General features: G+C 36.2%; 1 protein-coding gene across 1 annotated transcript in view; it reads left to right on the top strand.

Annotated features, from left to right (window-relative positions):
- The first annotated feature begins 862 nt into the window (after positions 1 to 862).
- Positions 863 to 27,109, top strand: part of TMPRSS11A (transmembrane serine protease 11A) — a 34,443-nt gene continuing 8,196 nt past the window's right edge. Inside the window, exons 1-7 of the mRNA XM_036336880.1 lie at positions 863 to 908; positions 974 to 1,123; positions 2,986 to 3,104; positions 16,655 to 16,722; positions 17,753 to 17,913; positions 22,301 to 22,339; positions 24,274 to 24,445. Of these exons, the coding sequence (XP_036192773.1) occupies positions 863 to 908; positions 974 to 1,123; positions 2,986 to 3,104; positions 16,655 to 16,722; positions 17,753 to 17,913; positions 22,301 to 22,339; positions 24,274 to 24,445 (755 nt within the window). The remainder of the gene's footprint in view (positions 909 to 973; positions 1,124 to 2,985; positions 3,105 to 16,654; positions 16,723 to 17,752; positions 17,914 to 22,300; positions 22,340 to 24,273; positions 24,446 to 27,109) is intronic.

Raw genomic sequence — 27,109 nt, 5'->3', positions numbered from 1 at the left:
ATGTACTAAGTAGAGTTCCTTTTTCTCCACATCCTCACCAGCACTCATTTGTTGATTTGTTGATGGTAGCCATTCTGGAAGGTGTGAGATGATATCTCATCATCATTTTAATTTGCATCACTCTGATGATTAGTGATGTTGAATATATTTTCATATGTCGGCCATTTTTATGTCTTCTTTGAAGAAGTGTCTGTTCAGGTCCTCTGCCTATTTTTTAATTAGGTTGTTTGTTGAGATGGATGAGTACTTTATTAACCTTTGAGAAATCATGGAGGGATGTGAGAGTATTATGCTAAGTGAAGTCAGCCAGTCAGAAAAAGATAAGTATCACATGATCTCACTTATATGTGGAATCTAATGAACAAAATAAACTGATGAACAAAAGAGTTCCAGAGACATTAAAGCAAGTAACAGACTGACATATTTCAGAGGGAAGGGGGAGAGAAATGGAAGAGATTAATCAATGAACTTATATGCATAGCCCATGGACAGACAATATTGCTGGGAAGACCTTGGGAGGAGGTGTGAGCGGGGTAGAGTGGGTCAAAGCGGGGGAGGAAAGGGCGACATCTGTAATACTTTCAACAGTAAAGATAAATTTAAAAATGTAAATGGGATAATAGATTCGAAATCACTTTGTACACTCTAAAAGGGTAGACAAATAAAAGAGATAATTTTTAAAGTACTGGAGAAAGAAGAAATGGTCCTTTTTCAAGCATGCATGCTACTTTGGACCACGCTGTTAAGGGAAATCAGATCTGGCCACCACAGAGAGCCATGAATAGCCTCTAGAAATAGAAAACAGAAGCAATATTATACATTCCCAAATTTTCATCTTTTCCACACCTCCCCTCACACCAAGATGAACTTTACCAAAATGGAAGACAAATATCATCTTGCTGGGAAAGGTAAGCTAAAGCAGCTTGCACTTATTCAAGGAGTATCAGAAAGCCTGTGACCATGACTATGTGAGAGTTACTGGTGAGTTTTCCTTTATGCAGAGCAGTAGGATTTGGCACCCGAAGCCGAGATTTGAAACCATGGATGATTGCCCTTCTCGTTGTGTTATTGCTGATTGTGGTGGCAGTGACCATTGGTCTTCTGGCTCATTTCTTAGTCTCTGGTAGGTAAAGTTATGGATTTCACTCAGTTTGAGTTCATTTTTCTGTCAAGCTTCATTTGCATACATGTAAATGTAATTTCATCCAAAAGACATTTGTACTTTTACCCGTAAATGCCCACATTTTGAATATTTTTATTTATTCAATTATTTCATCAACAACTAATTATTGAATGCCTATTATATGCAACTGCTTTTCTGGGTATTCAAGATAGAGCATTAAGCAAAGCAGACCAATTTCCTATATCCTTGGAGCTCAAAATCTAGTATTCTTTTGAGAACTACACAAAAGATCAAAGATAGTAATCATACTACATTCTAATCATCATTGTACATTCAAGGGAAAAACTATGATAAATTACTTACTAAATTAGTAACTAAAATTGGCTCTTTTACTCATCATTTTTCTGTCCACCAACATTTCAAAGCTAAAAGCAAAGCACATGTCCAAGGAAATGATTAATTTTGAAATGACTGGTAAACTATAAATATGACACAATGTTTTTACTAATTTTTAGAGAAAAATTTGCACTCTCCAAAATAATATTCAGGGATATTTGTATTGCCTGATATGTTTATAATCACATAAACAGTGCATTTTAGAATTGCCTCTTCTAACATTGCCTTTTTCTCTGCACAGAGTAAAATCCATTTACATTTTTTGACAAATCTCTACAATGTGACTCTGACCCAGATTATGTGATAAAACAAATAGTTCAGGTTGCTAACTTGAGTGGTCTTCTCTACTGTCACTTTCCTCAGACTTGATGAGGGACTGAAGACTCCATTATGAGCTTTAAAGGGCTTAAGAACATAGTTCTGGGTCCAATATAACAGTCCAACTTATAGTTTACAGGATGGCAAAAGAGTTTTAGGTCAGTTAATTTGATTGCACAAAAACGCCTTTGCTATGGTTAAAACGATTGATAATTGTGGATTGTATGGATAAACATCAGGAGGTCTAAAAAAAGCATTCCATATCCAGAGATGTCCCACTTAGGAGAGAGACTATCCTGAGATCCCTGTTTCTTTTCTAGCTCCATGGGAAACCCTCCTTGTGTCCTGTCTATGCCAGGCTCCCCGAGGAGAAAGGTTGTTTTGTGGTTGCTCTGTTCTCAATTTCTAACTCTCTCATAGCTTTCTTGCCCACCCGCCCTCCACCTGGACGCTTTACTCCTGAGATTACCAAATTCCTCAGTACTTCCCACAGTTCCCTGTGTTCTCTCCTTTCTTACTGATTCATCCCAGTTACACATTGTTCTCACTACCAAACTGATAGTGTTCCCCTGCCTTTCTTTTCATGTATTTCTTAGTGTGCCTGGTTCTCACATTACAAATTAAAATGTATAAAGATTTTTATTTGAAAAAATTAATTTAAAATATAAGTGAAAACATAAAAAATTTTTTTATTTACGTCTACTTCCAGTAGAGTATAAGATGGCATACACTTCACCTCAGCAAGGGTTAATATGGTAATTAAACATTCCAGGACTAGAGCCAGACTGTCCGGGTTTAAAACCCAGGTAGTTCACTTACCGCTTCCATAGCATAGAGCAAGTTTCTTAACACCACTGAGCCTCACTTTTCTCACTGGTGAAATGGAGGTGATTATAATCTTAGAGAGCTGGAGTGAGGAACTACTACAGGTAGAGTGCCCATAACAGGGCGTGGCACATAATAGGCATTCAGTAAATATAAGCTGCTGTTATTAACCGGTGGTATTAATCATTTTCACTATACTTTTTATTAAACTAAATTAGAAAGGCTCTCAGCAATATATTCAAGACCATATTAGCCTCATTATAGTTGGATTCTGAATTTTTTTCCAAAACCACTTAATTTTCTGCTTTTCCTTTTCACCGCAGGCCAGAAAACGGAGTATTATCATGGTGTCTTTAAAATTTTAGATGTACGAACTAATAGTGATTCTGGACACAATGGTGTATACCAACTGAAGGACTTAAAAGAGATAAGTGAAAACTTGGTAAGTCAGACACAATTATTTCTATCATAGGATAATGCAGGTGGAAAGGATTTTGTAGATCATTTCACTCAGTATTTTTCAAAACCTAAGTTTCAGACTACCTGCACCAGAATCAGCTTGCAGATGCCGAGGTCCCGCTCCAGACCCACTGGATCGGTGTCTGATGGGAAGGGCAGGGCAGGCTAGGGGAGCAAGGGCGTCAGCATGTCTAACAAATGAGTCGTTCTGATTAACCACTCTTTCTGACTCAACTACTTCATTTAAAGGTGAGAGAACTGAGGCCGTAATATTACCTAAATGGGAAAGCTTAACTATGTCAGAAGTGCTTATTTGTAAGACACATGCTTGTTTTTGGAGATCACATTTTAAAAATTTAAAGATTTTTAAATATATGAGGAAAGATGATCATAAATATTCATTTTCTCTTACATAGTAATAAAGTAAAATACCCAGGCTTATTACAATTTAGTTCAATGAAATGCTAACACATTTTTTTAAAACTAAAATCAAAAAATGCTCCTAAAAGGAAAATAAAAAGTAAACTTAGCTGTCCAATAATTTTGCTCAAGATACCTTGAACCCTTACTTAAATGCTCAGCTCAAGTTAACTTTCCTGTTAACATAGAAATACAGTTATTTTAAAGATATAAAAATAACAGTTGTATTGGTTTGTTTTAGACAAAGAACTTTTTTCTCTCAAAACATTTTCTTTTTTCCTTCAAATCAATTTTTATTTTTTCCATATCACCATCCAATCTTTGTCCTAGGCATTCTCAATTACAGCATATGGTAAATATAGAGATGAGGTTTATAATGTATGTTTTCAATTATCATTAAATCATGCATACTTATTCTATGTTGAAGTTTCATTCCCCCAAATCAATAACCATTTACAGATTGATATAGATCCTTAAAGTCTTCTATATTCTTGACACCTTAGAAAATAGAATTTGTAATCAGTTCTTGAGGAATGCCAGTTAAAAACTATATATATATACACTAGTACTTCCTTTATTCCTCTAATCTTGAGAAACTACACATAACTTCCTCAATGAAAAATATGAGTATACGTAGTGAAAATCATATACAAATTATCTGAACAATGGGAAATTTATAGTAAGTATTGAGACAGTTAAAAATCTGTGTTTTTTATTTTATTATATGTTTTCTTCCCAACATTGTTGTTGTTGTGTTAGGCTAACTGAGATATTGTCTTTATTGAAGTGAATGGACAAGAATGCAATAGATGTTTTAAAAGAAAGCAAAAGAAATGATAAAGTACACCTATAACAGGAACTGTGTTTGGAAGTAGACTTTTAGATTTCAATACAGAATTCATTTCTAGGAATGGAGAAGCCTTAGAGCAGTGGTTCTTAACCTTCTGGCCCTTTAAATACAGTTCCTCATGTTGTGACCCAACCATAAAATTATTTTCGTTGCTACTTCATAACTGTAATGTTGCTACTGTTATGAATGGTAATGTAAATATCTGATATGCAGGATGGTCTTAGGCGACCTCTGTGAAAGGGTCGTTTGACCGCCAAAGGGGTCGCGACCCACAGGTTGAGAACTGCTGCCTTAGAGGCAAAGGCTAAGTTAGGTAATGACACACTCTCATCCTGAGTATATGGAAGGCCTTCTCTGGACATCACTATATTTTTTCTTTATTGATTAAGGTATTACATATGTGTCATAAACCAGTCAGAGAAAGATAAATATCACATGATCTCACTTATTTATGGAATATAATGAACAACATAAACTGATGAACAAAAACAGATCCAGAGACAGAGAAACATTGATCAGACTGTCAAATTTCAGAGGGAAGGTAGGGAGAGTGGGGGCAAGGAGGAGAGATCAACCAAAGGACTTGTAGGCATCACTATTTATGATTCTTTATTCTCATAGTACACTCCCGTTCATCTCCCTCTGCAGGTGACCATTCTGTATTTCACGTGTAGACTTTTGTTTGTATTTATTTTTGCAAAAAATACTTCTTGATGTTTTGTATGCACATGCTTTTAATTATTCTTTGTGTTATAAATCACTTGGCTTAGTCAGGTCTGGCTGCTTCCCAAAGTACCACAGACTGAGTGGCTTATAAACAGCAGAAGGTCGCCTCTCACAGTTCCAGAGGCTGGAAGCCTAAAGTCATGGCACCAGCATAATCAGGCTCTGTGAGGGCCCTCTTTCAGGCCAGACCATAGACTTCTTGGAGTATCTCACAGGGTGGAGAGCAGGGAGCTACACAGCCCTTGGAGTCTCTTTAGTAAGGGCACCAATTAATGACCATTTATGACCTAATTACCTCCCAATATCTTCCCACTTCCTGATATCTTAACCTTGGGGGTTAGGATTTCAACATATGAGTTTTGGGTTAAACAAATATTCAGTCCACTGTATCACTTTTTGTTTCATAAATTTTTACTCAGATGTGTTAAGATCTCCCTATGCTGTTAAATGTGCATCTAATTAATTGCTCTTAGTAGCTACATGATGATTCATCGTATATACCGACCATGTTTTACCTCCTCCCATTAGTCCAAGAAATGCTGCACTAAACAGCCTCCTCCTTATCCCCTTATGAACCCATGCAAGTTCTTCAGGAAGCAGAATTACTGGGTCATTAGGTTTGCATACACTTAATTTAACTAATTGGTGTTGGCTTGCTCTTTAGAGTGACTGCATCAGTGTGCACTCCCATCTGCAGTGCGTGAGGATCCCCATGTCCCAACATCTTTGCTAAGGCCTGGTATTAGTTAGCTTTCTCATTTCTGCCAACCATTAAGTTGTATCTTATTTGTGATTTAGTTTGCATTTTTCTAATTGCTAATGAGTTTGAGCATTGTTATATATACTTGTTAGCCTTTTGAGCTTTCATTTCCATAAACTGCCTGTACCTTTCCTTTGCCTATTTTTCTGTTAAGGCTGTTTTATTTTATTAGCATTGCTTTGCAGGAGTTCCTTATGTTGTGATGCAAACAATCCATTGGTTACAGACATTGTACTTATTCATTCTGTCTTCTATTAATTTGGACCATGCTTCTTAAAAATACAGATTGGTAATTTTGAAATAATCATATTCATCAATTTTCTTTGCCTTACTGTTGTGTTTTTAAAAGTTTTTATGAAGTCATTCCCTCTTTCTAATTCTATATTTAAACATTCTACTGTAATTTCTTCTATTAACTTTATAGTTTGACAGTAGGTCTTTAATGTATCTGGAGTCTACCTTTGAGTGTGATGTTAGGTAGGAACCCAGGTGTTATTCTCCATATAGTGGGCCAGTTTTCCCAGTTGATTCCAACAATCTGTTTTCCCAACATATGGTATGTTATTCAGCTCTTTACATTTCTCAGCATCTGAGTCTTGCAAGAAAGGAAACATGATCCGTTCCCTAAAACTGCTCCCAATCTCTTTGGAGAGATGAGAGTAACATGAAATTGAATAGCATGACACGATATAATTAAGGATTAAATTGTATGTTGAGGAAAGAAGTACAAAAGAACTTCAAAGAAAAGGAAGATCAAGTAGGGTTCCCATGGTCTGCAAAGGCTTTGTATTGTTGTAGCCCTCTTTAAAGAAGACCGGTGTCCCTTTCCATCCACTCCCCACTAAGTTACCCTAAGAATTACAGGAAGGGTTCATGCCTCATCCTGAGCCACTCCTATTTATTGTTGTTAAATTCCAATGAATAAAACCTGATTCTTCTCTCAGCACCATAGGGGTGCTCAGTAGACAGCCAGGACAAACAGGTTGCAGTCCTGTTCTTCCTCATAATTTGAAATTTAACTATTTGAATGCGAGTGGAGATGTAAAAGTAAAATGAATTCATGCTCAAATACTGCTAAAACCCATCCCAGTTCCCTGAGATAGTGGCACAGACATGTCTCATCTTTCATATAATTCTTCAGAGAAGACACCAGTAACCAGAAACCAGTAATTCATGACACTCCCAAATGGATAGGTCACTTTCATCATTATTATAAGTTTGAGTAGTGTCACTGACAGAGGGAGTACTTTATTTGGAAAAATATATTTCAGATATATCAAGAAATACTTTTAAATTATAAGGTCATTACAAATAACACCATGACAATAACATAGCTAACATGTATTGAATGCTAAACACCACATTAAGCACCATTTGTGTCATTTTAGTTAATCCTCAAAAAACAGCCTAATAAGGTAGGTACAATTACTATCACAGTTTTACAGATGAGAAAACTAAGGTACAGAAAAGTTAATTTACTCAAGATCACACAACCAGTAAGTGATATAGTTGGGACTTGAGATTACATGTTCTTAATAAACTATCATCCATAAGAATCATCTATGTGATTTTCTTTCCCATCAACCATCCCATAAAATACCAGAAATCAAGTAATTATTCCTGGTACATTCGTCTCTCTCAACTATACTATTAACATGGGTTAGTGATCACTGTCTGCATTAGCAAAGGCAACAGTTGGGAATTTTCTTATTGGGGTTGTCTCTCACCAAAAAACAAAAACAACACTCTACTCCTATACCCAAAGCAGTTCTAAATTGTATCTTCTTTGTACCCAGGTACACTAAGAACAGGGCCTGAAATGATCCTCAAAGTATCCTTGAGCTTAGGTGTCTAGAGTTGTAGTGACAAAAAAAAAATTGGAAACAGAAAGTGATGCAAGGAGAGGAATGTAGTTAGGAACACTCTATAATGAATTAGAAGGCAGAAGTGAGATTTGGCTCAGATCAACACTGACGCAGGAAGTTTTTTAGAGAAAAAGCAACTGTGTCAAGGTACACTTAAACTTAACAAAGGTATTAAACTATTTAAAGTTTTGGGTTAAATAAGGTAAAAAAGGTAAAAGACACCTCATGCTTGGTGAAGGGCTATAGCCCTATGCCTAGAGAGAACAGATTGGATTTGGAAACATTCAGAAAAAAATAAGCAGATGTTACCAAGAATCTTGTGTTCAGAAGTTAGAAAAATTGGATGTAGAGAGTGACTGAGTCCTTACTTGAGAGCTAAGACTTACTTTGTTTTGTAATTAAAGATTAGACATGATGAAAGAGGAAGATGTGTAACACTACTTCTACTTTCTATGTCTTTAATTTGAATCCTGAAAGAAAAGGTTAGTTGTTGTATATTTCATGTCAAATCTCCAATATAACACTGCAAAGGAGGCATTATTATCTACATTTTACAGATAAGAGAATTAGGCCTCTGAAGTTAAGGTACACAACTGGGAAATGATAGAGGGGAGATCTGAAGAAATATAGGTCACTCAAACATAAGCTCTTTTCTCTAAATTGTTCTACTAGTCAAGAAAAAACTCAGCTAAGATAGACAACTCAGTTCTATATAAATTTCTCTCTCATATAATATTTAAGTCCATAAAGATTATAAATCCTACATAATAAAAAGCTAATATGCAAATCAACTGAACGGTGGCACAACTGGTTGCTATGATGTGCATTGGCCACCAGGGGGCAGATGCTCAATGCAGGAGCTGCCCCCTGGTGGTCAGTGTGCTACCACTGGGGGAGCGCCACTCAGCCAGAAGCCGGGCTCATGGCTGGCGAGTACAGTGGCAGTGGCCTCTCCTGCCTCCAAGGCAGCGCTAAGGACCCCTTGGGGGATGTCAGCCTGCTGGCTTAGGCCCACTCCCCAAGGCCTAAGATGGCAGGCAGACATCCCCCAAGGGGTCCTGGACTGCAAGAGGCCACAGGCAGGGCTGAGGGACCGCGCCCCCCACTGCACGAATGTCATGCACTGGGCCTGTAGTCTAATATATGGTACTAGATTACTTTTAGTTATACAACACATGTGTTTACTTATTATATAAATATGTCTTTATCCTTACTTACTTTGCTTTCCTGTATCAGTTTTTATCCAGCTTTATTGAGATAGAATTGACATATAACATTGTGTAAGTTTAAAGTGTAATCCATGTTGATTTGATACACTTATATACAAGATAATTATCACCATAACAATATTAATTCTTACAATCCATGAACATGGGATATCTTTCTTTTTTTTTTTTTGTCTTTTTCAATTTCCTTCATCAAAGTCTTATAGTTTTCAGTGTAGAGATCTTTCACCTCCTTGGTTAAATTCATTCCTAGGTAGTTTATTATTTTTGATGCTATTGTGAATCAAAATTTCTTTCTCAGATATTCTGTTGCTAGTGTATAAAAATGCAACTGATTTCTGTATGTTGATTTTGTGTCTTGAAACTTTACTGAATTTATTGATTAGTTCTAACAGTTTTTTGGTGGAGTCTATAGGGTTTTCTATATACAATAGTGATGTTTCTTCTATATACAATTTGTTGAGCATTTTTATAAAGAAAGATGCTATATTTTGTTAAATGCTTTTCCACATCTATTGAGATGATTATATTCTTTCTGCTAATATGTGTATACATTATTTATTAATTTGTGTATGTTAAACCATTTTTGTATTCCAGGAATAAATCCCACTTCATTATGGTGTATGATCCTTTCAATGTGCTGTTGAATTTGGTTTAGTAATATTTGGGGGGGGGGAGGGGAATTTTTTCACTAATATTCACCAGAGATACTGGCCTATCATTTATCTTTTCTTTTTTTTTAAAAAAAAATATATACATATATTTTATTTCAGAGAGGAAGGGAGCGAGAGAGATAGAAATATCAATGATAAGAGATAACCATTGCTCTGCTGCCTCCTGCACACCCTACACTGGGGATCGAGCCTGCAACCCCGGCATGTGTCCTGACCAGGAATGGAACCGGGACCTCCTGGTTCACAGGTTACTGCTCAACCACTGAGCCATGCCAGCTGGGCTAGTTTTCTTTTCTTGTAGTGTCCTTATCTGGCTTTGGTATCAGGGCAATTCTTGCCTTGTAACATGATTTTGGGGTTATTCCTTCCTCTTCAATTTTTTTGTAAGAATTTGAGAAGGGTTGGTATCAATTTGTATTTATTTTTTATTTATTTATTTATTTTTTTGTTTTTTGTTTTGTTTTGTTTTTTTCCAGGAAAATGGTTCTTTTTTTTAATTTTTATTTATTTTTTTATTTTATTGCTTAAAATATTACAAAGGGTATTACATATGTGTCCATTTTCCCCCCCACCCTAGACAGTCCCCTAGCCTCCCCTATCCCCCAGTGTCTTATGTCCATTGGTTATGCTTATATGCATGCATACAAGTCCTTTTCTTACCATTTGCAAGAGAATGGATGGAACTGGAGAGCATTATGCTAAGTGAAATAAGCCATTCAATGAAGGAAAAATACCACATGATCTCACTCATTCATGGATAATAGAGACCATTATAAACTTTTGATCAATTTGTATTTAAATGTTTGGTAGATTCACCAGTGAAACTATCTGGTTCTGGGCTTGTCTGTTTTGAAAGGCTTTTGATTACCCATGAAGTCTCCTTATTCATGTTTTCTCTATTTAGATTTGTCTATTTCTTCATGATTCAGTCTTATTAGCTTGTATGTTTCTAGGAATTTATCCATTTCTTCTAGGTTATCCAATTTGTTGGAATATAATTGTTCATAGTAGTCTTCTGTTATTCTTTGTATTTCTTTTGTACCAGTTATAATGTCTCCTCCTTCATCTTTGATTTTATTTAGTTGACTCTCCTCTCATTTTTTTAAATTTGTCGAGGCTTGTCTATTTTGTTTATCTTTTCAAAAAAAAAGCTCTTAGTTTCCTTTATCTTTTCTTGTTATTTTTCTAATGTTTATTTCATTTATTTCTGCTCTGATCTTTGTTATCTTCTTACTTATGCTAATTTTGGAGTTAGTTATTTTTCTTATTCCTTAAGATGTAAAGTTAGATTGTTTATTTAGCATCTTTTTTTTCTTAATGTAGGCATTTTTTGATATGAACTTCTCTCTTAGAACTGTTTTTGCAGCATCCCATAAGTTTTAGTATATTGTTTTTTCATTTTTATTTGTTTCAAGATACTTTTTGGATTTTCCTTTAACCCATTGGTTGCTTATAAATATGTTGCTTAATTTCTACATATTAGTGAATTTTCTTGCTTTCTTCCAGTTGATTTCTACTTTCATGCCATGATAGTCATAAAATATACTTGGTATGATTTCAATCTTCTTAAATATTTCCTAAGATTTGTTTATGACCCACCAAATGATCTATTCTGGAGAACTTTTGTGTGCACTTGAGAATGTATTATTTTGCTGCTATTTTTAGATATAATGTTCTGTTAGGTCCATTGGGTCTGACGTATGGTCGAATACAATGTTTCTTTGTTGATTTCCTGCCTGAATGATCTATGCATTGTTGGAAGTGAGATATTGAAATCTCCTACTATTATTTTATTGTTGTCTGTCCCTTCAAATCGGTTAGTATTTACTTAATTTAGGAGCTCTGATGTAGGGTGCATATATATTTATTATGGTTATAGTTTCTAAATAAATTGACCCTTTCTCATTATATTCTTTGTCTCTTGTTACTGTTTTTAGCTTATAATCTCTTCTATCTGTGTCAGTTTATGAAGAGAAAAACAACGGTTAAAGCAATTGTAATAGAGAGAGGAAGGAGGTTAGTGGATATATTTGCATTAACTGAGTGTCCCAAAAAACATATACACACTTTGAGTAATTATTAATTCCAATGAGTTAAATCTGAAAAGGAAGAACCAGCAATTGAGCTATCAAGAATGTATGTGTATAAGTTTGGGGGCTGGGGGGGGGGGGGGAGGACACCCTGTATATGTGTAGCATAAACAATCTATGATTGGAGGAAAGATGTGGATGGGTGTTTTCTGAGGGAAGTTTTTGTGTGACAGGAAGCAATATTAGCTATCTCTAAACTTCCTAAAAAAGTTGTAAATATTTCACAATCTTCACTCTATTGGATAACCTATTTAGGTTATTATTCATTATTCAGGCACTATAAAAGAGTCTAAGAGAAATTGTTATCTCTCTCTTTCTCTCTCTCTCTCTCCTTCTGAAAGAATAATCAAATTTAGAAATTTTGAAGACAATCACCTGGAGAGGACATGAATCTTCTATATAATGATCATCCCTTGCTTTGAACATTCTAGTTTAAATATCTTCAGTACAACTTTAAGCAGATACTAATTATATATTTTCCTCTTTTAAAAAAGATAACTCAGAGATCTAGGCTTTTGTAGTATACTTAAATGTACTGTACTTAAAAATGTCTTTATCACCCTTAATTGCAAACATTTTAATTCTATGACTTTATTTTGCCTGTCAGTCTCAGGAATATAAACCGATTTGAGATAAGTTTTTCCAATATATTGCTACTTGTGATAGATGGTTATTTAGTCGCAGATGTCTGTTTCCTTCTGGCATTTCACAAAGAAACACTGAGGAAGTAGTAGTACAATCAAAGAAACAACTTTGGTAACATCACTTAACAATACAACCCATTGGGTGCTATCATCACTTCCTGGTTTAGAGTAATCAGAATGTCACACTTCCATGGAAACTGCTCACACACCCACAGGTCCGATATGACAATGGATCCAGCTGTCTTCTCCAAAAGACACAGCACTGGGTGCAAAGCCGTGGGAGTTATAAAGAGGACTTTTGTGAAAATGAAGTGACTTAATTCCCAAAAGGTCAACAAGCCCCCAAATCCTGGGAGCCCTACCAATGCTCAGGTTAGCCATGCTCTACACAGGCTCAGGATAATGATTCACAGCTCACTTGCTGAATCTTGGGTTTCACAAAAAATCTGGATATAATAATAACCTCAAAGGATTGTAATAGAACTATCGAGATTATGACCTTTATTTTGGGGACCAAAGAAAACAGGCTGCCTTCGGAGAGGAGTATAACAGAAGTATTTCTGGTCCCCCTAACACACTGTTTGCTACACGTAAGTGGGTAGGAACCCCTAGTGAGAGCCCACCTGTGTGCTCACACTGAGGTCAGCTGGCTCCCTGCTGTGTCACCTTGGGCAATTCACTTACCAATATGATAGTATTTACCTCAGAGGTTGGTGGGAAAAGCAAATGAGCTCAAATACAATGGAGTTTGTGCCTGGTGCACAGGTAGAAGACAGCAGTGATACTAGTCTTCTATCATAACTAGTGTAGTCTCATCATGGAGTAGTTTTCCACAAGGAATCAAATTACCTGAAAATGTCAACAAGGAGGCAAATGTTTTAAATAATTCATGGATGGGCAATTTTTTTCTTCTCTAGGAACATTAATCACAATTTGATATAAAGTGCATTAACAACTCTTACAAATGTCCTAATAAATACAAGACTTTCTGATAAATAAATTTCTCTTTTATTAATTCATTCAACAAAAACATGCTGCATTCCTATATATTGTAGAGCATGAAAAGATGAATCATAGTTCCTACCGAGAAAGGGTTTGCCATTTAGTAGAGGAAATAACATATTTGCATAAGTAGCTATATTAAAGAGTGGAAGGTTTAAGAGGGATAAGAAAAATTAAGACAAGAGGAAACATAATTACTCTGAGGTTCAAGGAGTAACCCCAATGAAGGTATTATCTGAAGTAGACCTTAAAGGAGAGCTGTGCTTCAGAAACACAGAGCTAGCAGAATTGGGGAGGTGCTCCTGACCGAAGGAATAGCTTGAGAAGGGCAAGAGCATAGCCAAGCCTGAAAGGTAGTGGTGGTGCTGAAGTGGGTGGGGGGAATTGGCACATGGTGAGGCCCTTGAATGTCTGACTTTATGACTGGAGGCTCAAATTTAATTGTGTTCTGTTCTCTGTTTCTACCTTGAGTTCAACCCTTGTATCAAGCAGCATCCATTAAGCCTTACTAAGCCTTAGTGGCGTATTTTTAAAAAGCATCTTTTATACATCCTTTATGTGGTATTCTTGTTATAATTATGAGAAATCAACAGAATCTGAAGTTTTCTTCATGGCATATTTTGGTTCATTGGGGCTTTTCTAGTGTGATGGTAGAAGGAACTGCTTTTATATCTCACTGGACAATCTTCAGTGGCTTATCTATCTGAAGTTTGCAGTCTCAGCCCTGAAACTCCCCCTATGTGAATACAAAGACTGCTGAGAGAGGATTCGGTTGGGCACATCTGACAGTGAAAGGAGGCTACGTGTGTAAACAGAGTTAGTTTGGGAATGATCACTGAATGGTTGGGTGAGGTCTGTTTGTTTGAGTTGACAGCCTCTCCCTAACTCTTTCATTAAACACCCAAGTAACCTCCAATTGCCCTCTTAGAACTTAATCTCAGTGCAATTACTAGCATTTCAAAATCATCCAACACAAAAAAGTACTAACCTGAAAGGGGTCTTTATTCAATGTTAGGAGAGTAATTCCAACTACAAAATTCTACAAATGCTCCAAATGTGAAGTAGGATAGATTTAGAAACCACTTACTCTATTAGGTGGTATAAATAATAAATTTATAACAAGCTGGCACACAAGTTAAGTGTCCTCCAACATTTCTGAGAATTGAGAATGCCAACAAGTGTTGGTGGAGTGTTTCTGATGAGATAGGCCTTCATCTACCAGGAAAACATGATTTTGGGTCTCTAGAAAGCTAGTTCATACATAAATGCCAGTCAGCAATAAAGTTTATGTTCATGTTTGCTCTCATTTTTCCCATCATAAATTTATTTAGTGCAATACTCCTAGCCAGTCTGTGCCCTAGCATTTCTCAAAGTGTTTTCCTGAAGCTACCTGATCACCTAAAAATCCGGGCCTCACCCCAGCCCTAATCAATGAGGCAAGGTCCTGGGATTTGAGTTATAAGGAAGAAGGTCCTTTATTTCTATGATTACTAAAGTTACTTCTACCCAGATTCCTCTTATGTTATTATTTCAGCTCCTATCTTCCCAGACAGTTGAATCATTCAAAGACAAAGTTGATGCTGGGTGTAGATAGTCTTTTCAAAGGCATGTTGCCATATGAATGATGTCATCCAGAGTCAAAAACTTACTCCAATACCTTCACCAACAAGTTACAAAGGGCCAGGGGATCAACTGTGGTTGGGATTTCAGAGAATAATTAGAAACCAAATTTTGAAAGATATCCAACTGCTATTAACTTTTCTTTTAAATATTTTTCACTTTTATCTCTGTTATTTTTTTGTTTGTCTTTTCTTTTCTTTTGGATTTCCCCAGAAAACTGAGTAATAGGACTAGTTGTGGATTACAAGAGAGAAGTGATTACAATAATGTCACTCTTGCAAAAACGTATCTTTCAAAAACAGTTTTGTTACTAATAAATAATCCCCATACCTCCTCAGTCCCTTTAAGCTTTTCTTATTTAAATACAAATAAAATTATACTTTGGATCCTAGCAATTTCTTTGTTTTCCAAGTGACACTTTTGATCTTAAATGAACAGCTATTACCAAATGCATATCATTACATCTTTTATACTTTGTCTTTTAAAGTCAACCAGCTAGTTATTTTATAACTTACTATTATGTTTTCTATAAAAAAATTGAAGTAAGATGTATATCACATTTAACAGGGAGGTTGTATGTTTGATGAAAAGAGACCTAAAGACAGAAGACGTAGGTTTAAGTCCAAGTTTATTATTCACGTGATTCCAGAGAAATTCATATAATGTCTCTGAGTCTTAGTTTCATATTTAAATACTAGAGGCCCAATGCATGAAATTCGTGCAAGAGTAGGCCTTCCTTCCCCCACAGCTGCTGGCACCAGCTTCCCTCTGGCACCCTGGACCCAGGTTTCCCTCGCAGCCCCGGCTTCCTCCGGAAGGACATTCGGTCTAATTAGCATATTATGCTTTTATTATTATAGAAAATAAGAATCAATATAATTCTTAATTCCAAGAGTTATTGTAGGGATTAAAGGACATCGTTAATATTTTTGTTCTCAAACATTTATAAATGCCTAATGATGTCAAGGTAGTCATAACGTATTCCTTGATCCCTAAAACAGCCTTCCATTTATTTCTATCTTTTGTGTTTTTCAAAATGATAGTTGGTCTTCTTGCTCCTTCCATAGGATGTAAGACATGGTTTTTTGCACCTGTGACTGATCTACCAAATGTGAAATGCAGTGCCAGCATTCTGATGACACTGTTGCCACCAAGTGGTCACTGTTGGGTACTGCAAGCCAAAATCAAGACCTGATAAACCACAACATACCAGTAATAGTGCTATGACAAGCAATTCAAACTGTGCATATCGACCAAAACAGTCGCTTTTCTTCTCCTTCCTTGGTGACATAAACTGATAACACAATTCTTATCTAACCTGAAACACCATATTACTCTTTCTTTCTAGAGCCCACAATCCACAACAATTTAAAAATCATTGGCTAATGATTTAAAAATAATTGGACCTATGAATGCCTAGGTCCCTTCCAGACCAATTTTAACTAACACTCTGGAAGATAAACCACCCCAGCATCTGTAATTTTTTAAAATTCTGCAAATTACACTGTTGTACTGTCAGGGTAAAGAACCACTGGTTTAAATAATGATATCACTCATGTTAAATTGTTTTTCTACTGCTTTAGTATTTAATCAGGAGTATATGCTCATTATGAAATACTTTATTAACACAAAGTTTCTCTCTTGTTGTAATAACAGGTGGATGAGATATTTATAGATTCGGCCTTGAATAAGCATTATATCAAGAACCGAGTAGTCAGACTGACGTATGTATGTTTGGGCAAAGGTGGAATCACAGCCTAATGAGACAAAGGGCAAAGGGGATAGGGACCCTCGTATATGCTGCATTTCTATGAGCTAGGCTTTGGAAAGGGTTTCTCATAAACATTATCTCTACAACAGTCTCAAGACATGGCACTGATCACCATTTTGTAAAGGAGAAAACAAAAACTGGGGGAAGGTTAAGTGATATGTTCAAAGTTCCCCAAGTGACAGTTTCCCAAGTGAAACAGAACCAAGATTCAATATCTGGAACTACCAGAATCTGTGTCTGGGAAAAACCCAGCAGCATGTCACTGCGGGCACCAAGTTGTATTTTTTCTTACAAATATGTCATTTCAAAAATATTAAGAAGGAAAAGTTGACTACAATTTGGGACAATTAGCTTTACCTGTAATAAAGCCCCAGTGTTAGTGGGCACACCTACACAAAAACGGGTTTCTGTTTTAATAAATGTTCTGTTTGTTGTGGTGGAGGGGGAAGACTCATAGCAGTTGCAGGAATTGCTCAGAGGTTTCTATTATGTTATTTGGAAAGCACATAGCAGAACATATACATAATAGGTGCAAATGTATGGGCCTGTATGACTCATCTTCTTAAAGAAAATGAATATATTTACACAGATTTATTTGAAGGAAATAATCACTTTTCTCACTCATAGACTAATGCCTAGTAACAGACTTACTCCAAGTTCCTTACAACTTTACTGACTAACTAGTGACTACCAGATGAATTTTATAAAATTGGTAAATTCTATAATACTTGGGAGATAAAAGGAACATATTTGCTGAAATCTTATGGACTTCATGCCTTCTATTTTGAAATTCTGATTTGCCATAATATTCAAGCAACATTATCATAATCTTATGAACTCCTTTAAATCTGTAGCCATTGTCAGTGAATTTTTGTGTGAATCCAACAATTGAGACATGATTCCGGGGAAGAAAATACAGGAAAGAGTGTAAGCTGATACCAGATTATTACTTCGAATAATCACCTTTCTCTTCTGTCTCAAAGTCCAGAGGACGATGGTGTGAAAGCAGATATCATTATGGTGTTCCAGTTCCCCTTTGCTGAGCAAAGGGCAGTAAGGAAGAAGAAAATCCATAACATCCTAAACCAGAAGATAAGGAACACAAGAGCCTTGTCAATAAATGCCTCATCAGTGCAAGTTAATGGTAAGTAGGCACCTTTCTGTGTGATGTGAAATTCTCTATTAGGCTCGTGTTGTGTCACACCTTAAACTTAAGTGCCATATTTCTATTCCAAACAATAGCTAGAATCAAGATTAATTTTTTTAAGTTAAAAAATTAAATTTCAAGGTCTTACTAATATTATTGACTGATGAAAGCATGTCTACAGTTAGTTGTCAAGGGGTTTTTCCTGTAGTAAGTGACTGGTGCTGATCCCAAAATAAAGGCCAAACTTTACCATTAATAGAAAATTAATCTGACCCATCACTGCCTCCATGACTAAGTAAGTGAAAATACTAAGCATTTAGCAACAACTGCTTTTCTGGGTGGGACCTTTCTAAACATAAACTCGTGTGTTGCCTCTCAAAAATATAGATAATTTCTGTATCGAGTGAAATTATTACATTTTTAGAAAATATACTTTTATTTATTTCAGAGAGGAAAGGAAAAGGAGAGATAGAAACATCAATGATGAGAGAGAATCATTGATTGGCTGCCTCCTGCATGCTCCCTACTAGGGATCAAGCCAGCAACCCGGGCATGTGCCCTTGACCTGAATCGAACCCAGGACCCTTCAATACACAGGCTGACATTCTATCAACTGAGCTAATCTGGCTAGGGCAATTATGACATTTTCGTTAACTTTTTTCCTATGGGCATTTGGAAAATTGGTAAACTAACTTTGGAGCCACTAAAGCAATCTTACAATTAATAAGTAAAAATCACTAACCTAGAAAAAATTATTGAAACAATTATACTGTTATCACTTCTCTGAAATAGATAATCAACCTTTATCAAGGCCCTGTCTATTCCCTTTATATGCTGCATCTAATTTCTAGATCCCTAAGAAGTAGGCAAATGTTATAGATGTGAACGAAGGCCTCAAAAGATTAAGGACTCTAATTGTTAAAAGGAGGTAAAATTCAAATCGAGATCTCTAATTTCTTGAGAGGCTCTATTTAAAATGGCTCTGTGGTCAAACACATTTTAGAAATTCTGTTTTTTAAGATTCATCTCTTAGAAATTCATTCCTTATTAGCATACCCTGATGAGTCCAGCTAGACAAAAACCTGTCTATCCTTGTATATTAAGCTGCATCTACTTCCGGCAGACTTCCCTACAAATTCCAATGGACACAATCCTTAGAGTCACAAAGAGAATCAGAGTGATTAATATCAGATGGGAAACAGGATGCCCTGCCCTTGTAAGGGTCTGACTGACTCTTCAAGAGGAAACCAGACCAGGAAGCAAAAATGTGAATGAATGGGATGGGCAGGAGTTTGCTGATGTGGCAAAGAGTCAGCTACTCAAGGAATAAAGCTGTGGACCTCTCCCAAGCCGAGGGGGAAGAAACTGTCAAGGGCTTAATCCACCTTCTTTGTTAGGTGGGAAAGCAAATGAATCGAGGTTATGAAATAGTGGCAATCCTGATAAGTTACATGATAGTTCTATTTAATTCCCAATAACCAGTTAACTTACCAGGAATTTAAAAGCCTGACCTATCTGAAACTTGAAATGAGGTGTGAAATGGTCATGGATTGCCTGGTCTTTTTGTTTCTTACAGACTCAGATTGTACACTGCAGTTTATTTTAATGGCTGGAGTAGTTTAAAGGGTAGGATGTGCTGATAGAGAACCTGATTTAAGAGTTACCTGACTAATTCTAACCCCACTGAGTCACTGCAGGACCACCCAAGTAATTGGCCCAGGCCTTTGCCTTCATTTTCTCATCTAAAAAATCCTATATAATAAAATGGTAATATACAAATTGATCCAAACAGTGGAACAACTGGTCGCTATGATGTGCACTGACCACCAGGGGACAGGCACTCAACAAAGGAGCTGCCCCCTGGTGGTCAGTGCGCTCCCACAGGGGGAGCTCTGCTCAGCTACAAGCTGGGATGATGGCTGTGAGCAAGGAAGTGGTGGCGGGAAGCCTCTCCCACTTCCACGGCAGTGCTAAGGATGTGCAGGGAGCAGGCCTAAGCCATCAGTCAGACATCCCTGAAGGACTCTGGGCTGCGAGAGGGTGGACATCCCCCAAGGGTTCCGGACTGCAAGAAGGCACAGGCTGGGCTGAGGGACCCCACCCCCCACCCTGAGTGCATGAATTTTCATGCACCAGGCCTCTAGTTGTAATGATAATGTTTGTTCTTCCTGAAATAGAAATACCATGAGGATATAGGAATATATATATATATGTGTGTATATATATATATATAATATGGAACATATAGACTATTACCACTTAGAAAACTAGTAAATTGTACATATGTTTTGGAAACTGAAAGCATTAATGTGAGTGACTGGTAATAGAAAAAGCTAGAACCTTGAAGTTTTCCAAATTTATAAATGTAAAAAGAGCAGTGTTTGTTAGCACTTAGCAAAGGCCCATTAGTGGAAAGCTCATTAAGAAACCTCAAGGCTGTTCTTACAGGCAAAAACATTGGTCTATAGAAACACTTAATTTGGGGGACTCCCAATGAATAAAAAACTGCAGCCCAAGATTTATCCATAATTTGTCAAAATATGTGTTTTGTTTTGACAAATTACTGTGTGGTGTGGGTCCTTCATGTGATGCAGTGTGTGAAAGCAAGGCCAAAGTCAACACCTCTGCATTGCAAATGCCGTGGCTGTGGCAGAGCAGCTCACTGCCTACCTGCAGTGGGTGTGCTCCCACTCCCATCATGTTACTTGTAGGCTGTAGAGCCCTGAATACTAACTGCATTACTCCCGACTCAGAAATGTGTGAGAGGGTTACTTTCAAGACTAGGATGTTCATGTTTCTTTGTGCTCCTAGATGTGGAAAGTCAAAATATTGATACAAATTAGAAACCTTCAACAGCTAGTGACTTGTGCATAGGAAGTTTACCTCTAGGCGTAATCATGTCCCCTAGAAAGTCAACCCTTAAAAATCCAATTATACTTACAACCATTACACTTAACCTGGTATCATTCCTGGAAAAGAGGTATTTGCATCCAGCTCAAACTAAGCTGAAGAAGTTTTAACCGAAGAATTCTAACATTATACAATTATTATAAAATCCCCAAATAAAGACCAACCTTTATTTTGTATCAGTTAATCAATATATAATTCTAACATTATACTATTTTCCATTTTAGTGCATTACTACTATGTGGCATTTTAAATTGTTTTTTTTTTTTAAGTGAAATAAGAAATTTACTAAAAATAACATTTGACAGAAAATTGAGTTCCTTCCATAGACAACATTTGACAGAAAATTGAGTTCATTCCAAATAAGACCTTGGAGCCCAGGGCGGGTCCTCCTCAGCATATGGATCACTGTACTCAACCACGGCGGCCTCCTCCTCTTCATAATCTTCTGGAGGAGGGGGTCAATTATATATTGATTAACTGATACAAAATACACATTGAGAATGTGTCCTGAGAAATTGATTCTTCACCATATAATAATTTGGGCATGCCTTTAAGGGAATCATTGAATTCAATATTTTCAAAACCCCAATTTACAGAGTTCATCATCACTAGTTTTTCAAGTGGGACTTATAGAAGGTGGGTAAAATTTCTTATTTTGCACAATGAGAAGTTAAATGCAGACAACATGAGTCTAAACATACCATTGGTGGAAATTTGTAAAAGTTTATCTTCATTCTGCTCAGCAAGCAATTTTATCTTGAAAATCATCAGTATTCAGGCAACCTTCCACCAACTTAAGTTTAAGTATTCATGTTTTCTTTATCAGATCCCTAACTTTGTTGGAAATTAACAGAATTTAATCTTAGTTTCTGTTCAATAATTGATTTTGGATAAGAATACACAATAGCTTACTCTTCAGAAAAAATTATTTTGATAATTTAGGAATTATGTCTTAGAAGTATTTTAAGTACAGTTCACATGGGTGTTTTCAATGTGTTTTATTATTATTATTATTCCTAAACCTTTTTACCAGAGAAAGGCTTCTGTGAACTCTTAAACAGAAGAGATAAAAGCAGACCTTCTCTGGTTGAGGCTGGGTTTGAGCCTCAAAACCCCACCTACTTGCTCCCTAGTTCCCCACTTTTTCTTTCCTCTAAGGTGAAATCCAAAGAGGGTGTTTTCTACACCATTAGAAAACCACTGTTCTGTAGGAATATAAACTATTTGTGAATTTTAATCTTCACTATTTGTTCCCTAATCATCCACTGTTTGAGGTATTATGCACCTAATTGGAGGTTGCCTATTAGTCTCTACAAAACTTGTGCATATATCTGGTATATCTAGTAGCCATTCTCCTGACTCTAGAATACTGTCTAGAATCCATATATGGTCAGCACTTCCTGATAATTTCAGGTCATGGAGGCCAATCAGGAGAATGTCAAATTATTATTCTTTGTTCTCTTTTGTTTTTCAGCAATGAGCTCATCAACAGGGAAGTTAACTGTCCAAGCATGTAAGTCTAGTTAGCTTATAAAAACAAGTTCTATTTCCACATCAGAAAGAACAATATCTTCAAATATTAGCTAATAATTTCCCATCCATCCCACTTTTCTTGGGAGAGAATAGCAATTGGGCAATATCGAAATACTTTTATTTCTAACTCTGAGATTGATCTTTTCTAATGTTTAAGAAAAACATTTTACATGATTGAAATTTTGAATATTTTGCATAAGTTAAACATATATATTTCTGGTTTGGAATAAATGGACTTGCTTTTCTAATTTTTAAATGCTACCAAATATGCTTTCTGCTGAGAAATAAAATGAGAAAATGAGATGGAGAAGAGATAGATTCCATTATCTGTGACTGACCTATAAAATTTGCTTGATATATCTTACCTTTATGGTTGACAGCAGCTCCACTTGTTTATTTTATATCAGTGTAACCAAATTTTTGAAAGATTTTATAAAAGTGGTGATGAATTTGAGCGAAGCTGTTCATGCATTCATCTGTGTGTCTTGCAAACACACCATACTACACATTTTAATTAATTAATTAATTCCCTCGCTCATTCCACAAATATCATTTTAATATCTACTAAGTGCCAGGAAGTGAATATCATTGTGAATGAGACACAATACTGCTTCTAAAATTAAGAGTTTGAAGTTAGGGGAAGACATAAGTAAATCAGGAAATATTAAAATGGTGTGATAAATGCTATGACAGAGAAAGTGCACACTGCTCTGAGAGTCAATCAGAGAGTAAGCTAACCTCGTCTTGTGGAGTCAGAACATGATCTGAGACAGAAAAGAGGAGAGACCATGAAACAAACGACAAGTAGGATGAGTGTCCTGGCAGGGAAAGCAGTGTGTAAAAATGTCTTCTGGAAAGAAAGGACATGGACATGTCTTGCAATTGCAAAACGTCAGTGTGGCTGGAACACAGAATGGAGATTGAAGGTATCAGAAAGAGGCATGATTAATAGTCACCAAAGACCAGAATCCTGCTGACACATTTTGACTTTATTTGGAGGCCAGTGAAAAATCACTAAATTGTTTTACTCAGATCAGAAAGATCACTCAGTTTCAATGTGGAGCACAGATTGGAGGGACAAGACTAGAGGCCGGGAGATAAACTGGGACACTGTAGAAGTCTTCTAGATGAGAAAATGGTGAACCAGAGCAATGGCAGAGTGATGGAGATTTTTTAAATGACTGGCCACAGTTGGAGTGTAATCAATGCCAGTAAAATCAGTTTTCTTTTTTGATACCTAATTCGTTAGAACAAAAAGTGAAGCTAGTTTATTTTCCTTATTATCACCATAAAGGTGCTAATAAAGGAGGCTGATTCTTAGCAGGAACCCTAAGCAGCAGACTAATCTCTGATCTGATGCACAGAACAGAGTACATACTTATTCCCACCAATAGTGAATGTGATGTTTATGTGGAAACATGGAACTCCATCCTGAAAGTGAGAGACTGGTCACCGTACATTACCTCATGCACACTTTAAGAACTGGCCACTCAGAAAAATATAAAGAAGAAGGAGCTCCAAAAAATAGGACATTACTTGTCTGGTCAGTTCTCTTGTGAGAAGTTCATGTCAAAGTGATACTGTTGAATCACCTAAAATTGAGAAACAATGATCTTAGCATGAGCTCCCAGGACATGTAGGTAATTGACACCACAAGCCCTTAGGATACACACTTTGCAGTGTGCCAACCCTTTGCAGCTGTACATAGTTTCAGTAGGCAATATATTCCACATATATAAAGGGAGGAGGGAAAGAATACAACATCAACATATTGGTAAATACAGAGGACGGATATTAATATTGTACATGTTTATGTAATGATAGATGCAAGTATTGCATTGTAGTACTCTATTAGAGGTTCTTTGCATCAAAACTTACACATTTTTTAAAACGTAATAGTCTCATCTCTTTCAGGTTGTGGTAAACGGGTTGTTCCATTAATAGTCAACAGAATAATGTCCGGAGACATTGCGGCCAAGGCTGCCTGGCCGTGGCAAGCTTCCATTCAGCGTGATAACATCCATCAGTGTGGGGCCACCTTGATTAGCAATACGTGGCTCGTCACTGCAGCACACTGCTTTAAGAAGTAAGTTATAGACTTTAAGTTGGACCCCTCTACTGCTAAAAAAAAAAAAAGTCTCTGAGTAATAATCAATACCCCCAAATATTACTGAGGTAAAATGAGAAATTCTGGTTCTTTTCTAAAATAATGTTACGTTTGCAAACTTATTTGAAAAGTTGTGGGGGGAGTGGAGTAGTCATTGAGCAGGTCCTCAGATTTCTTTCTAACTAGGTTCACTTTATGACCTTTCCCCAGTACCAAATATTCTGGTAAGAAAAACAGAAATGTCAAAAGGACTTTATGTTAGAGTAATAGCAAGAACTAAATGATGTGCTTTAACATGTGAAAATTGCTTAGAAATTTCTGTTGGAAGATAACTTACTATGAGTCGATTCACAAAACTACAATTGTGATTTAGATTACATTAAAAGAAATGCAGAACCCAGAATAAATGAGATATCAGACTCTTTGTTGGTCAGATCCTGCCTAGAATAGTGAATTCTGTCCTGGACAATATACTTAAAGAGAACTTGACAAAACAAAATGCTCTTACTAGTAGAGTAGTAGCGAGTCCTTGGTGATAAAGAAAGGAGCTGGGATAGCCATACAGTCTTGCCACTCAAAGCATAGTTGGTAGACCAGCAGCATTGACATAACTACAGAATTTGTTAAAAAATGAAAGAATCTCAAGCCCTATCTCCACCCTACAGAATCAGGAGCTGAATTTTAAAGGCTCCTGGGTTATCTGTTTGCAAATTAAAGCTTGAGAAACTATCCTAGGAGAAAAAAAGTTATCTTGCGAAAGCTCTGGTAGAGATGATAAATAATTATGTTCATATATCTGAGATACTTCCCTGTGTAAGAGAACTAGGTAATCAAGTAAGAATTTTTCAACAGTCAGAGGTGCTCAAAGATGAAAGGGACTTTAAGGTAAAGAAAGGGATATAAAGGCAATGATGTCCCCATCTGCAAAAGGGTTCAAGCGTAGACAATGGCCACTTGAGAGTGTTCTTGTAACAACAACTATCATCATTCATTAAGACCCAATATGCTACAAGCATTTGGTTAGGTGCTTAAGATTTGTTTTATATGATTCTTATCTATGCCCTCCTTTGCTTGCTAAACCCTGCTTAGTAAGCCCCTTTTCAGTGAAGGAAATAAGGAAGGTTCAGTAACTTGCCCAAGGTCACAATGTTAGGAGATGGTAGAGTTGAACACAAAGATATGACTTCCTCATGGCAAATCCCATTTCCCAAGCAGTGGGTCAGTGAAAGGACCACATGACTTTGTATGGCATTTACTACTCAGATTATTTTATATTAGTGGAGTCTAATATTGAGTTAATACTTTAAGAAACCTCAGTACATGATTTTTTTAAAGCTAGTAACACAATTCCTAGATCCTATTTACAGGGATGATTTTCAGACCAGGTGTCACCACTTTAAATGTTTACATTTTATTTGGGGATCTAAATTACTGTTTTATACTTATCACTAGTAAATTGCACCTTATTGATATGGGGCCAAATTAAAAATTGTTAAGTTTATTTGTAATCTTTACTCAGCATCCTCATGTCAGGTATTTCTAGTTTGTAATCTGCATATGTAATAAACACAAACTGTATTAATTGGTAGCAAGCCATTGTTGGAAAGTGTTAGAATGATCACTCCCATTTGAGTAAATATAATTCTGTCCTTTGCATTTCCAAGTTCAAAATATCTATTTTATGTGACATTCCTCTAGGCATGATTAAGTTGCGAGTGCAGATTTGTACCAATAAATCTCACAAAAGACTGATTTATAAATTTAAAATGTGTGTATATTTATGCTATATGAACAATTGTGTTTATAAACCAATCTTTATTTAGCTTTTCTCATTAGAATATTTTTGCATATAAAAATTGTGTATAAAAATAAAATTTTAAATTGCCTCAAAAATTAAAATAATAATCCCAGCACAATTAACAGCTATCAAATAGGATTTAAGCCCCATTGATGTTTATAATAAATGCTTCTTTCTATGAAGCTACCTATTAAGAAATAATTAGGCTGAGAAACAAGTATCTATGTAGACAGTATTTGTCTCTTTGGTTATCCCTATGGATGATGTTCAATTAATTAGTTAAGGAACATTTATCTTGCTATTAATAAATAAATTTTGGTTGAAGACCATGTCCTATAAAGAAAAGAGCATAAAGAGGCAAGCAGACATGTGATACTAGGCAAATAGTGTAGCCCATTTAGGCTTTATTTTCCTTAAGTATGAAACACAGGCTTTATTAGATAATCTGTCATCACTAGATGACCTTTCCAATCCCTACATGCACCATTATCCACCAATTGCTCCAGCCCACGAGCTATAAGTCATACACAATTGGCCATCTCTCACATGACCTCTGACAGCTTTTAACTCATCCACTCTTATCATCCAACAATCTATTTTCTAGAATCAACATTGTGGTTTTTTTTAAAAAAATATAAATGAGACTCAAGTACTGTCATCTTAAAATCATCCATATCACTTGAATAAATCCAGGTGCTTTACTCATGACCTATAAGGCACTCTAAAATCTGGTTCCTACCTACCTGTCCAACCTCACCCCCACCATTCTTCCTTTGGGTCCTGAACTGCAGCCCCTCCAGTCTAAAGCCTTGGGAAGTTTGTCTGGAAACTTGTTTCCCATCTTC

This window comes from Myotis myotis, unplaced genomic scaffold, assembly GCF_014108235.1.
Source record: "Myotis myotis isolate mMyoMyo1 unplaced genomic scaffold, mMyoMyo1.p scaffold_m19_p_1, whole genome shotgun sequence".
NCBI lineage: Eukaryota > Metazoa > Chordata > Mammalia > Chiroptera > Vespertilionidae > Myotis > Myotis myotis.
This window is presented reverse-complemented; position numbering and strand designations above follow the sequence as displayed.